General features: G+C 37.8%; 1 protein-coding gene across 3 annotated transcripts in view; it reads left to right on the top strand.

Moving 5' to 3' along the window:
• The first annotated feature begins 11,927 nt into the window (after positions 1-11,927).
• Positions 11,928-14,596, top strand: part of adamts17 (ADAM metallopeptidase with thrombospondin type 1 motif, 17) — a 216,145-nt gene continuing 213,476 nt past the window's right edge. For all 3 annotated transcript variants that reach the window (XM_073811891.1, XM_065294290.2, XM_065294289.2), the window contains exons 1-2: positions 11,928-12,116; positions 13,536-13,882. In XM_073811891.1, coding sequence (XP_073667992.1) covers positions 12,041-12,116; positions 13,536-13,882 — 423 coding nt within the window. In that variant the 5' untranslated portion in view covers positions 11,928-12,040. The remainder of the gene's footprint in view (positions 12,117-13,535; positions 13,883-14,596) is intronic.

Below are 14,596 nucleotides of genomic sequence, written 5' to 3'. Positions count from 1 at the left end.
ATACTAGCAACGTGTTGTTTCGCGGCATTTTATGGATCGTGTAAAATATGGATATTAGAACATTTAGAACAAACCAGCACTGCCTGCTTCATCTTCATGCAAACACAGACATGGCTCAAACTCAGAGATTAGAGGTCGAGGTGGAATTTACAAATCTACAGGACACTGTTTTAAGGAAGTTTAATGTTCTTACACGCCGTCTTCATCTATTTAAAGGCATTCCATGCAGTTTGACGTTTTTGTCAAACAGCGACCCCTAGAGTCACTGGGGAAAATTTGCAACTGTCGTAATTTCGCACCCCCACTCTGTATGTACCTGTAAGGATAGTGTTGGGCGTGAATATGCAGAGATGGACTCCGAAGATAATGACCAGGGAATGTTTCACAATTTCATACAAATATTAGGCTACTGCATGTCTACTAAACTACAGATGATGGTAATAGGATAATAAGAAGTTTATGCCAAGTGTAGAGTAGGCATATAATAATAAAGTAGCCTACCGCGTTTGCTGGCTTATTACGTTTTTACAAGATTGCAGCTTAATCACAAGTAAACAGTCTATAGTCTAACGTTATGTCTACTGTATAATTTCATTTGTTATTTAATTGTAAACATTACAAAATCCATTGACAAAGTTAATTGTAATGTATACGTTGCATTATTTCATAACATTGGCCATTATTCGTTGGCCATAAGAAATCGAAATTAGACAAATGACTACGTACACATCACAACACAACACTTGAGTTTAGATGGCAAAAAAAACATGTAAGAGAAACGAGTGTTTGTTAGCAAGTCTGCTAAATGCTCTTATGATCGTAAGCTAGCTAGACCCATGTTAAAGTTATTTTACTGGTCTAATTATCAACACTGGATGAATGAACAGCAAAAAATACGCAAGCAAGCGCAACCACATACAACATAGACCGCAAACAAATTTACAAATAAGAGATTTACTTACTTGTCCATCAACAAGATCGCCAGATCCGCATCTCTCTTGCATCCAGTGCTGTCTATTAGCTCACGCCAACGAGTAAAAACCTGACCGCGTGGGACTCTTGTCCGGTTCCTAACTCGGTCAGATTCTCTTTTTCGCTTTCTACTCTCTTCCGAACGGGTTTTCTTAGCTGTTTCCCTCATCGAGCATCACGTCTCAAATGCGCGCGTGCAGTTGTTGTTACAGGCTTGTTTGACTTCATGCAGCGCTGCAGGACCGACAGCCGGATGACGTCAAAGTGCCGTCTCGGATCATTCTCGCGGTACTTTTACGTCATCCGACTGCCGGTTCTTGCAGCGCTGCACGAAGTCGAACAAGCCTAACGTGTGTGACGTCGTTGCCGTAAAGCAAGTCGTGATTCTCGCGAGATTTGTCAGGGGCGGTTTTCTCAAGCTTGCATTGCTGGTTTTGCTAGCGGCGTCCTCCCCGAGCTTCAACAGGAGGATGATTCGCCATACTATGACTTCGTTTACCATCGAAATGACTTTGAAGCTGTTATATTAAGGTAAATTAACTGCATAGTGTGTCTTTAAAAGGTAAGTTAGAGTTGTTTTAAATTACGTAAGCTTAAATGTGAAGTGTGGCTATAGACCGTTAACAGCATTATGACGTGATTATGGTAAAGCAGCTTTTTTAAAGCTAGGACGCGGTGTGCGCTGCGCTATGAAACCCATTCATTTCAATGGCTTGTGCCGCGCGAGGGCGGTTTGTTTGTTGCGTCGAGCTCAGCTTGCGCTCACGCCGCGGTCGAAGTTCAATAGTTTTGCGCATAGTTTGTGGTCTTTTGCACTTTATACGGGAAATGAGCTGACACCTTACTGCTGATTGGCTACAAGTTTGTTTTGGTACTCAGCCTGACTCCATTTTCCAAAGTGTTTTTAAAAAATCATGCACCCCATCTTTAAAATGTCCATATGATTCAGGTGCTACAGTCTTAAAGCTGTGTGTAAGAAACACACTGAATTTATGCCTTAATTCATTGAAACATTATACAAGAGTATGGTCATGACATGTATTGTATAATGGCTAAACTCTCTCTTTTAAATAGATACATACACTCGCTATCATGATAATACAAAACATTAACTTATTGCATTGCCTCGGTTAACAACTAGGGGGAGCAGTTGACCACGCTCCTGACCTGTGCCATAAGTCCTGTTCCAGTTATGTAACCCAAAATAATACGCACAAAATTTAACCACTTTAATAATGAGAACAGTACTTACATTAATATGTCTTTGTGTGCATTAAATACTGCCATCTTGTTCATCACATTCATATGCATAGGCACATCTAATAAGAGGCTGGATGTCATGCTGCTTCCCCTCATGTTCGTTGATGGTGGTAAGATTGAAGAATCAGTCACTGATTCTCTCACTTGAGAGCCTAGAAAGATGACAGCAGGTCATTCATATGCTTTATACAGCAAGAGTAAAGATATTACTTGTTATTTTTATACGTGATGTTGCCTAATAAACTGTGCCTGTAGCTCAAGTGGTAGCATATGGTGTTAGCAATTTCAGGGTTATGAGTTTAACTGCCATGAAACAAACAAACTCATAAAATGTTTACTTTAAATGCACCAGACGTCCTTCGGATAAAAGTGTCTGCCAAATGCATAAATGTAAGTAAGTAATTCCTAAGAAATAGGCCTTTTAATATAATAATTAGTGATGTTTGCCATTACTAATGCTTAAAAGGCTATTGATTAAAAGATAAAAAAGCGAGTTATTAAAGGGATAGTTCACCCAAAAATGATAATTCAGTCATCACACTGTCATGTTGTTTCAAACCTGTATAAATTTCTTTGTTCTAATAAACACGGAATAAGATAGAGGAATGTTTGCAACCAAACAAATAATGAGCCCTGTTTACTTCCATAGTAGGAAAAAAGAATACTATAGAAGTGAATGGGGCTCGTGAACGATTTGATTACAAACTTTCCTCAAAATAACTTCCTTTGTGTTCATCAGAACAAAGAAATATATACTGGTTTATAGGAACATGAGAGTAAATGATGAAAAAATTGTTTACTTTTGGGTGAACTATCCCTTTAATTCAATGATTTTTGAATTTTGTAGAGATTGAAATGTGGGCTCTTTTTGATTCGAAACAGTAAGAGAGGCCAGCATAGCCAATGAATCTCAAGGGAATTCTTACATATTTTACGAGTTGGCTAATTTCTTACGAATCTAAAAAATATGGACGATTATTATAAAAACCAATAATGAAACCCCACCCCTAACCTTGCCCTTTGATCAAAACGTCACATGGGAAAGCTAATCGTGTCAAAACCTACGAATGTAGCCTACAAATAAATACGAATTACCTGGTAAAATACGTACAAATTTTACGAATTGTCATGAGGTTGTGTTGGCACAGCGGTACACCAAATCACAAAAAGCAAACACTCGCTACATCATCTTGTCTGCACACATTGGCACATTTTTGGAGCTTTCAGTAAAAATTCCAGTTTAAAGTCGCCATGAAATGAAAGAAGAGAATGTCTTATTTTTTCCCATGGTGATGTATATTTAAGTGAACGGCTTCTGAAATTAATGCAGTTCTAAACGTAGGTTCGGGAGGAGCCTAAACATTCAGGCCTGTCAATCATCATCATCATGGGCGTATATAAGGCAGCCTTCAGGCCTTCCTGTCCAGCTGCTTTCTTTTCCGACATCCCTCCTCCTCCCCATCTCCTCCTTCACTCTCTCCTTCTTCCTCTTTGCAGTTCCGTTGCAGGGGGTTGAACTTGTGGCTCGAGCCCCAGCCTCAGGTTCGCTCTCTCTGAAGGTTCAGAGCTCAGGTACAGAGCTCCCTTCGAGGACAGCAAGCCAAGTTTGTTTACCATTAATCATTAAGACCTGAATGCGCAGGCGAACTAGTGAATAAAAGGTAGGGCTGGAATTCGTCCATTGAGAACTTACTGGATCATTTGAAGTTGGGTCATTTTACTATTTACTAATTCCTGCGATCTTTTCCCAGCCCCACCCACCTGCCATACAACATGACCGAAAATAAAAAGAGATCGTTTTGAGGAGGTGAGGGATTTGCGTTTTTTGATTAAAGCTTATCAGGCACATACATTTTTTATAATAATTCAAAACAAATTACAGTTTTTCATTTCAATTTCTTTGCGACTAATAAAATGGCAATAAAAATATTATGTGACTGGTGGTGTAGTATAATTATATAAGGAGATTTATACTGTGTGCAAGAAGATTGAGTTTACTACTATTATTTGAATAGTGTGCACCTGCGTAGCTCAGACTATTGTGTTAGCAACGCAAAAGGTCAAGGGTTTGAACCATAGACTTAAAAAAAAATGGACATAGTGTCAGTGACGTCACCCATAGGTTTGTGTAGAGCCTGTTTTTGAAGCCAATAGTAGGCGGTGCCTGCCGTCGCCATCTTGGCCGCACATCACTGCACATCACTTGCAGATAACCGGAAATGGGTAAAGAGTAGTGCTGGGCAAAGATTAATCACGATTAATCGCATACAAAATGAGTGATATTTGGCATAATATATGAGTTTGTGCTGTGTATAATTATTATGTATATTTAACCACACACACATACATATATTTATTTCAGAATTTTTTTATTTATATATAATATTTAAAAATGTATATATAATATAGAATATTTAAAAATATAAATAAATATATATATATACACATGTAAATGTTTCTTAAATACTAGGGCCGGGACTTTAACGCGTTAATTAAGATTAATTAATTACACAAAAAATAACGTGTTAAACATTTATCACACTTATTTTGCACCGCGGAACATTTCTCATTGGATGAGTTTCGGCGGACCGATTAAACTGGAGCACCAACTAGCGTTCATGACTTCAGACAACAACAAACCACAGTGAACATGAACGAAGAAGCTGATGAGATCGCTTTGGTTGGCCCCGAGGATGGGAAAAAAGAACGAATGGAAGCGTCGATAAGAGCATGGTTGTGTGTAAGCTATGCAACAAGGAATTCACATATCACCGCAGCACATCGAGCCTCAAGTATCATCTCAATGCAAAACATATAGCAGCTAGCGTGGACATTAGCCCGACTCCGAGTACAACGACTTGGTTGAACAAAAATAAACAATATTTTGTTGCTTAAGCTTATGTATTCAGTCATTATTCATGGTATACTAAAAATCCATGTGAAAAAATAACTTCTCAATGTTCTCAGGTCAAATATTTATATGTGATTAAAATGTGATTAATTTCGATTAATTAATTACAAAGCCTCTAATTAATTAGATTAATTTTTTTAATCGAGTCCCGGCCCTATTAAATACATGAATGTGTGTGTATTTATATAAATAATAATTACACACAGCAAAAACTCATATATTATGCCAAAAATCACTTTTATTTTGTATGCGATTAATCGCGATTAATCTTTGCCCAGCACTAGTAAAGAGGCGGGACGTGGGTGAAGCTGATGTGACTGGTTGCTGAAACCACACCTGTCTAGCTCGACTGTAGTGACAGCAGTGGCAGTTCACCCGTCACTCAAGTAGCCACGCCCTTAATTATGCAGAACTTTAAGGCTTAATATTATTTAAATGGATGAGTTACAAAAAAATTCACCCCCCTTACAGTTGTCATGAAGGGCAAAATTAGATATATAGATCAAAATCACTTTTTGTACCAGCCTGTAAACATTATTTTCTACTGTAAAGTTGAGCATTTTAACATGGGGTCTATGGGAATTGCCTCCCTTTTGAAGCCAGCCTCTAGGGGCCAGTTGATGAATTGCAGTTCCGTATTGGCTTCATCACAGAGATCGGAAGGTTGCCCCTCGGTGTGAACTCAGAAAACACACATACTAATAAAAACGTACACTTTGAATGCACTGTAAGTTGCTTTGGATAGATGTGTCTGCCAAATACGTAGTGTTCCTGTGGCTCAATTGGTTACACATTAGAAGCCCAAAGGTTATGTGAACACACTGTATACTGTAAACTCAATGCACTGTAAGTTGTTTGGATAGAAGAGTCTGCCAAATTCATAAATGAATCATTAGTGATTTGATGAATGCTCTTGGCTTGTTCATCCAAATGTCAGTAAATTACTATTCCATTACACTGTCCTTTTAAACTAAAACAGGCAAACAGACAGCAAGTATATTTATGGAGTTTGCCAGCACATTTTTCAGATCTCCATAGCAGTCTGGACAGTTTCGCCATGGCCATCGTTCATTACAGGCCACTTGGTCGTGCCAGCTGCTCCACTATCTGGAGGAAGCACTGATAGCTCTACTGTGGTGCTTTGCCAAAGAAGAATGAGAAGTCAAAGCACTTGAAATAGTATTAAAGCCTCTGCTGACCTATTGTAATGAACTTTATCCACCCACAAGTGCTCTGCCGTCAGGGTACAAACTGCTCTTTTGTGCTGATATATGACAGGGTCGCCTGGATTAAATGTAGCAAAATTAATTCAGGAAATTAATTTGAACACAGCGTTATCTTCTTAGACTAATTATTTCTTCGGCTCTATAACATTACATTGGACTACTCTTAGTCTGTGTCTTGTTTTAGATATGGGACAGTAATTAATATCGTTTAATAAGGAAACATCACTTTTAGTTATTACTATAAATTTTTTATATACAATATAATAAGTGAGCTATCATCTCATCTCTGCCGCTTCACTATATATATATATATTTATATTTCCCATTACCTGCTGTTTAACTTTATTTAACGGATTTCACACATACAGGGAAATTACCGATAAATTGTTAAGGGATGATGTGTGAACAGGACCGTTTTTAAAATTACTGGTCAATCGGACCTGACAAATAGCAGTAAGGGTTGTACGATTACCAGTAATTTACTGGTACGATGCAATGTGTGAACAGAGAACAGGATTTGCGGTATGAGCATGCACGATGTTAAAAACACGTTGACAGCTTTGGGCAAATCATAACATTCTGACACAAAGTGACGTCATGCACCAAATATTTTTAAGGTAGGCACAGTGTGCACAGCTACCCTTCATACTGTAATCATATTTATTAATGTCAAATACACATCAAAACCTTTTTTACGCAATATTCCTATAGACTACACAGACCCAAAGAGAAGGGTTAATTAATGATTTTTAAATGTGACATAGAATGATTGAACGGGGTATTTATCCTTGTTCTGTGATGTTACATGTAGACAACATGTAGAAGCTTCCTAAAAACCTCCCCCAGATAGCTCTATTAGGGTGGGGGATTTTAAACAAGTGGTTTTGCACCTATTTGGCTCCCCCTATTGGCTTAAATTGCAATCTCATTACTGAATGGCTGATTTTGCTGCCACTCAAAAAATGTAGCCAATTATTTTAAAGTGGAGGGATAGTGAGATGCCTGTGATGTCATAAGCATCAGTTTTTCAGATTGGGCCGTTTTCTGGCTAACATTTCTAAAAGAGGAATTTCTATGAGACTGAGATGTTTAGCATGTCTAGCACTTTTTGTTTGTTTGTGAATGCCGGTAGACTACCATTATTCAACAAAGACAAGGTAAAAATGTTTTTTTCATTCTCTGTCCCCTTTTAAAACTCATGCACTCAACAGTCACGTCTGTGATTGGCTGTATGTTAATGTTAATTAATGTTTTTCGTGTTAGTTCATGCATTAATTAATGTTAACAGTTATAATGCTTGATTTTATAAATGTATAAGTGAATGCCAAAATTATCATGAACTAAGATTAATAAATACTGTAAAAGTATTGATCATTGTTAGTTAATTTTAACGCATTAACTAATTGTTAACAAGTATAATGTTATTGTTAGTGTAGTGTTACTAGCATATTTATATAAAATTATTATAGGAATGCATTTTTGCATCATATTTGACCACAGAGTCAGAGCACATAATGATTTGGCGCCCCATCTAGGGGTGACGCCTCTGCTGACACAGATGAAACATTTACCTCCTGCGCTGGTTACGAAAGTTTTTCTGCACATGCTGCTTAAAGTCGAACATGTGTAAGTGCTGAATTGTCCAGATCTCTTCACCAGAATGATTTAAAAAAAGTTTATGTTAAGCTTTATGTTTAGACATTACAGTCTAATGTTTTAGACGACGCAGGTTGCGACTCTTTTCCCTACAGTTCAGTTTGACGTCATCTAATACAACATTGTTTGATCAAGAGCAACTGTGCATGACTGTCAATATTTCCCACAGAAGTAGAAACAACAAATAATACGGACAGCGGATATAAAGCCATAACCCACCATTGCTTACAACACAACAATGACCTCACCATGCAGGGCTGTTTGGAAGAAACTGGCGCTCTCTGAGAGAGTTTACCTGTGTTTTGGTACTGATGTGTAAATTATATCTTACTGGCAAAAAGGCGTAACATCACTGCATGTGTAAATAGCATATTTTTGTATTCACTGTGCACTGGTCACATTTACAATGTGCACTGTGTTACATAAAGGATTTTTTATTCATTGCCACAGATTGTGCTAAAAAGACGCAGTGCTTGATCAGATTTAAACAGAATGGACCTACATCAAAAAGGGCAGAAATCTCATAGATTTCCAATTTTCCTGTCAGTTTATGATGGCAACTAGTGATGCACGGGTTGTCTTATTTATTCTTATTCATTGTTTTATGAATAATTTCAAAAAACACGACCCACGCATCACTAATAGCAACCAATGAGACATCATATAAAGAGCTCAGATGCTAAAAACCACCTCTATCATAAATCAGAACATGATATTAACCGAATGCTCTCAGCCAATATTATTCGTTCATCAAATACTTTCGCTCCAAATCCACTTAATCCCGGCCTCAGACTATTCAGAAATACCAGTTTGTTGGCAGAATCCTCTAAAAAAGTCCCCTAAGTGGCAGTCACATGGACAGGCCCCCTAATGTGTGGCTCAGTTTCTCAATTTTTACATTCTGGCTTTCATCATTTGCAGTGTTTTCTAGTTGCATCTTTTTTGCAACTGGGCATGTCTCAATGCGTTCTTGTCTGTACTTGTGGTCTTGTGGACTTGTGAAACATCATCAGTCGCGGCCTAAGTACTGTTTCAATTCCATGTTCACATCAAGCCAAGTTCACATAACATCCCCGGATATGTTCTTGATCCGTCCATTTTATTGAGGATGCATCAGAAGGTGACTTGTGCGGACAGCCAGGTTTCCCAGACTGCATTTCGGGTCAACGCAATGATGCTTAAAACTTGCACAATATTCAAATTTTTATTTGTTGGCATAAAATTTTGTTTTAAGAGCTGTTTTGTCGAGAATATATAAAAATTAACTTCAAATATGTGGTCAGTTACTGTAAAAAAGATAGCGCCTATATTTAAGTTTCCTTTTGGATATGTGAGTTCCAGGGAATCACTGCCCTCTGATGTCTGATGGTCAAACATAAACTATTCCCTTTGGATAAATCTAACTGGCATTTTCTGTCTAATCAATTTATTTTTCTGTATTCTTTATATGAAGTCTGTTATTTGTTATTTTCCTCTTAACTGATGCTAAAGTTAAGTTTCATAACTTAAATCAAATATTTTTTATAGAATTTTAACACTGTAGTAAATCACTGCTGTTTACTTTAAAGCAACACTATGTAGTTTTTTTTACCTTTAAATAACGTCCCTAAAATTATTTCAGTGATAGAACAACTTTTAACTGGACAAATTGTACTTTTGCTGCAACCTGAGCAGCCTCCTAGCTGCTACAAGAACACTCTGAAAGTGGGGGTGGAGGGTAGAGCACACAGCCCCGCCCCTCCCCCTGCCTGCAGAAGAGTGTCTGATACCAGGCACTGTTGCGCTTTTCAACCACATGGGGGAGCTGTAAGTCATTTTTACATGGAAACTACATAGTGTTGCTTTAACTGGGTGTTTTTCTTGTGTTTATTTTATGTTGTACAAATATATTAAAATAAATGGTTGTGTTTTATATCATACTCATATCATACTATTTGTAATAAATACATTAAAGCTAATCAGCGTACTTTATGCACGTGTTGCCTGAACCATATATATATATATATAAAAATTATGTATGTATATATATATATATACACATATATACATATACATACACATATACATATATACATATACATATACATACATATACATACATATATATGAACTTGACGTACTTGGTTTTGAGAAACAGTTTTGTCCAAAGTATTTTTTTGGGGGGGAAGTGCCAAATAAGCTTGCATGCAGTAAGAGGGTTCTGCAGCGAAAGGCAATCAAATTTGTTAAATAACCTTGAATGTATTTAAGTGAAATTTGTGAAAATTAGACATTTCAGTTACTAACTAATAACCTTATCATTACATTTAAGGGGAAATTACTGAACCTAAACATAAGAGCCTTTTGAAAAAAGGCTTATTTACATGAAAACTTGTCAGACACATTTAGCATCTGAACGTCATATTCAACTTCAAATTAATGTTCAGTACGCTATGTGTTTATCCAGATTCATTAACATGTGGTGGTACTATGTGGTAGGTTCATTAAAAAAAAATTTTGTGTGGCTTATTAAAGCATATCTTATTGTAAATATCACACTTTCAAAAGCTTGTGTCAAACCACTAGCATTTGACCTCAAACCACACGCAGACTTGAATCCATCTGTTCCTTTGCGTTTTTGTAGCTAGCTGCTAGTGCCTGTCTGATGACTTATCTGATGAGTGGATAGAGCAAATAATACTATTTTGCGTCACATTCTGCATTTTTATCATATAGGCTACTATAGACTATTTATTGAATACACCAGTTCTACTATACAATGACTTAAATTTTCAGCTCAAATATAAAATATATATAATCCGATGCTTGCATCAAAAACCCATAGCATCATCCGAGGTTACATATGCTATACATTACTAATAATGCCCCACATGTGTTATGTCTAAGACTGATGACCAGGCACAATTATAGTAACCAGGCATTGCTGCCAACATACGGCATGAAGATTGAATCATGTTATATGCAGTATGAGAAAACTATTATCTGAAAATTAAGAATGTCATAACACAATGATATTGGATTTCACTTTCCTATTAAGCTCTGTTCTTGTACACCATTGATTAAAGGATATTTGTGCTTGTAAAATCTTTGTTATTTTAGATGTTTAAGTTAACAATTTTTGTAATGTTGCAATGCTGTTGACAGCTATTGGAGTTGGACATTGCGTTTTGTGCTGTGTATCTTTATACAGGCCTTATCTCTGAATGTAACTTAATAAGCTTTTTTAGATTAGTAGGCCTATTTTACTTGGTACAGCCACTATGGTTTTCTTTGCAATATTGTCTCTGCATGAGTCAGTAAAGATGTTCTTACATAGCGTCGTCTTGTCTACAAAAATCGAAAAAAAGCTTTTTTTCAAATTTTTGATTAAGCATTTGCTAAAAAGATAAACAATGTAACATATACATATAATTTTTTATATGCCATTACTCATTATTATTAAATAACAATAATTAAAAGTATAATAATTCATTTTGAAAGATTGTATCTTCAAACAAAAGGCTGCTGTGATCTATGATTATGTAAAGGGTGAGACAGACCGTTTGCAGTGCTGTTTGTAAAATAAAACATAAACGAACGTTTAACTAAGTTGTTTGTTACTCTTTCGCATTCTGAACCTGACATTATGTTGATTAAAACAGTTGGTCAGACTAACAAAGGCCATTAAACTGTAGACTTACTAGCTGTCCTGCACAACTTCACTCTTATCGACCGCTGCCTGCCTCTCTCAATGCATCCAAGAGACCGCGTGTACGGTTCCAGCCCACCTTTCAAACTGACAGCTCTTTTAGCCACTGGTGTGTAGTTACACAAATTTTATCAGCCAATCCGGAAACAGGAGGGCGGAGCGTCGGCTTCAGGAGGCGTGCTCTTTTCGCCTCAAGTTCTTTTCCTCTTCTGCAGAAATTTAACTTTGTGAAAGTTCGCTTCAGTCAGGTTGTTGCTCCGCCAGCGCACGCTGCCTGCACTCTCTGCATCGTCTTTTCTTCACGATTCATTGTTATTAATCATAGTAATGATGCACGGCAATGACGCTCTATCGCATGTCCTGTCTTTTATTCTTCTCTGCATTGGGCAGACAGCAACTTCAGGTAAGACTGCAGCACCTGCGATTTTCCTCTCAGAAATTCACCGTGGTTACCAAATTTCTGTCTAAATACCACAAGCAGTACAGTTTTTGTTGTTGGGAGATACGTAAACAAGTAAAATGACAGAAAGAATACGAAAACTTCGTATAGTTTTCCTATATTCATTTATTGTGTTTTGCAGTAACAGCAATAAATGTAACTGCGTGCGAAAACTGCGGTTACCATGGTAATTTTTCGTAAGGGTCAATCAGCAGTGACTAACAACTACTTGTTTCCTTTTGTTGCGATGCAATAGCTTGTTAATTGCATTTTATTCAACTGCAAACTGTAGCTAGTTCCTGCTGCTTTTAAAAAGTTAGTTTCTTCAGACATGCTGTTTCAATTAGGACGAAAGTGTTTATTTAAGAGCCAAATAGGTCTTGCCACACAGTTTAAGTTTCCAGGTTACGTTCGAGGTCTTGGCCATGTCTCAAAAAAGCTTCGGGCCATCATAAGAAAAGAAAATAAGTGACGTCACGTACGCTTTCTTGGCAGAGAGTGCGCGTGACGTCACATAATGCTGAGCGTGCACGTGAGTTTAAGCAACTGGATAGTTGGGATGAAATCAGGGTAGATGACATGTCCTGTGGTGTCACACGGTTGCAATAATCCGCTTGTAAAGTCATAGTTTTACTTTAGTGTATTTATGCATACTTTTCTTGTTATTTCCCTTTGACATTTGAGAGCGGTTGGATCCGGAAGCGGTGCATGACGTCAGACTTAACAAGCGGATTCTTTTACAAATATGCAGCTTTATGTTTTCATAATGTATGAGATTTTTTACCAGAAATTAACACAACATGATCACTTAAAGGAATATTCCACTTTCATTAAAAAATCCTGAAAATGTACTCACCCCATGTCATCCAAGGTGTTTATGTCTTTCTTTTTCAAGTCCAGAAGAAATTTAGTTTTTTGAGGAAAACATTCCAAGATTTTTCTCTATTTAAACCATAAACTGACACAAAGACGTTAATTAGTATCATTCCACATACAAAAACATTGGATTGGTCCTCTTTCTCCACACATGTAAAGACTGAAGCGGTAGATTCGCATATGACCTTTCCATGTGACTACGCAATATGTCGCGCTAGCGTGTCACATGGCTAGTGCAAGACTAGAAGCTGTTTTAAAAGTGCATAATTTTATTTCTCTTGTCGAAAATTACTATTGTTTCGCTATATGACCCCTGTGGCTTGTTTGGGATCATTTAAAGCCTTTTGAAACCGCAAATTTTAAACTGCATTGAAACTGTCAACTGTTGAGGTCCAATAAAGTCTATTAAATTTGAGACAAAAATGTCCTCAAATTTTTTTTATTTTTAAGTTTTTGGCTTGCACTGCTTCACAAGTCACAATGAACTGCATGTATTTCTCCTTTTAGCACAGTCTGCCATGTACGAAACAGACGTGGTTATACCGCAGGAGCTGCGACAAGAGGAGGTGCACCTGCTCCGGGGAGACTACAGGTGGAGCAGAGGTCGTAGACGACGTTCGAACCATCAGCAGGAAGACCACCTGTTTTTGCGGCTGCCAGCTTTCGGAAAGGAACTGTACTTGGAGCTCCAGAGGGACGACTCTTTCCTGGCTGAGGGGTTTGTGACGGAGGAAAGGAGCGAGGGGGGTAGCGTTCAGCACGAGCCGGCTTTTGGGGTCCGGCGGTGTCTGTATACTGGATCTGTTCTCAATCACACAGACTCTTTCGCCTCATTGGACGCCTGTGGTGGACTGGTGAGTGGGCTTGGTTGTGGGAATGTGTTTGCATGCAAGTGTCGTTTTGTTCAGTGTGTGAGTTGAACTTTTCAGGGTCACTGTGCCTTGAACTCCCACAAACTTTATACAGCCGCACTACAGTATGTGTTAGGTTTTTTTTGTGCCTTTTTGTGGTTGTTAGCAATCCCGGCCCACCCAGTGGAAGAGGGTTATTTATGTTGTTTAAGAAAGAGCTACTCTGACTTTGGTCGCTTTAAGATCAATCCATATTCATCTTCCTTTGAAGAGCTGTTTTAAAGCAATACTATGTAACATTGGCTCACGGTTTTCCCATATGGTTGATAAGTGCAACTGTCTGTTACCAGTGTTGTAAATACTGTTGTATAGCCTCCCCTTGGGCAGGGCAATACACGTGAATTTGTTGACTAAGCTGCTGGAACTGGTGAATGCAGAAATGGGCGGAGGATGGGCGGGGCTGTGTGTTTCTACCCACACACGCAACTTACACAGTTTTAGCTGCTAGGATTTTTCTGTTTAAGAGTTGTTCTACCATAGAGACGTGAAATAGAGACATTATTTTACGGTCAAAAAACTACAAAATGTTGCTTTAACAGCTGTGTAAAAGAATAAAACATTGATATTGTCACAAGTTGTCATACTATCTAGAATGGCCATAGAGCTGAGCTTCTTAGCCATCTAATTGGCAGAGAGAATAGGTTCCCAGCCATCTGA

This window comes from Paramisgurnus dabryanus, chromosome 2 (genome assembly GCF_030506205.2).
Source record: "Paramisgurnus dabryanus chromosome 2, PD_genome_1.1, whole genome shotgun sequence".
NCBI classification, from domain to species: domain Eukaryota; kingdom Metazoa; phylum Chordata; class Actinopteri; order Cypriniformes; family Cobitidae; genus Paramisgurnus; species Paramisgurnus dabryanus.
The sequence above is the reverse complement of the archived record's forward strand: the minus strand, read 5'-3'. Positions and strand labels throughout refer to the sequence as shown.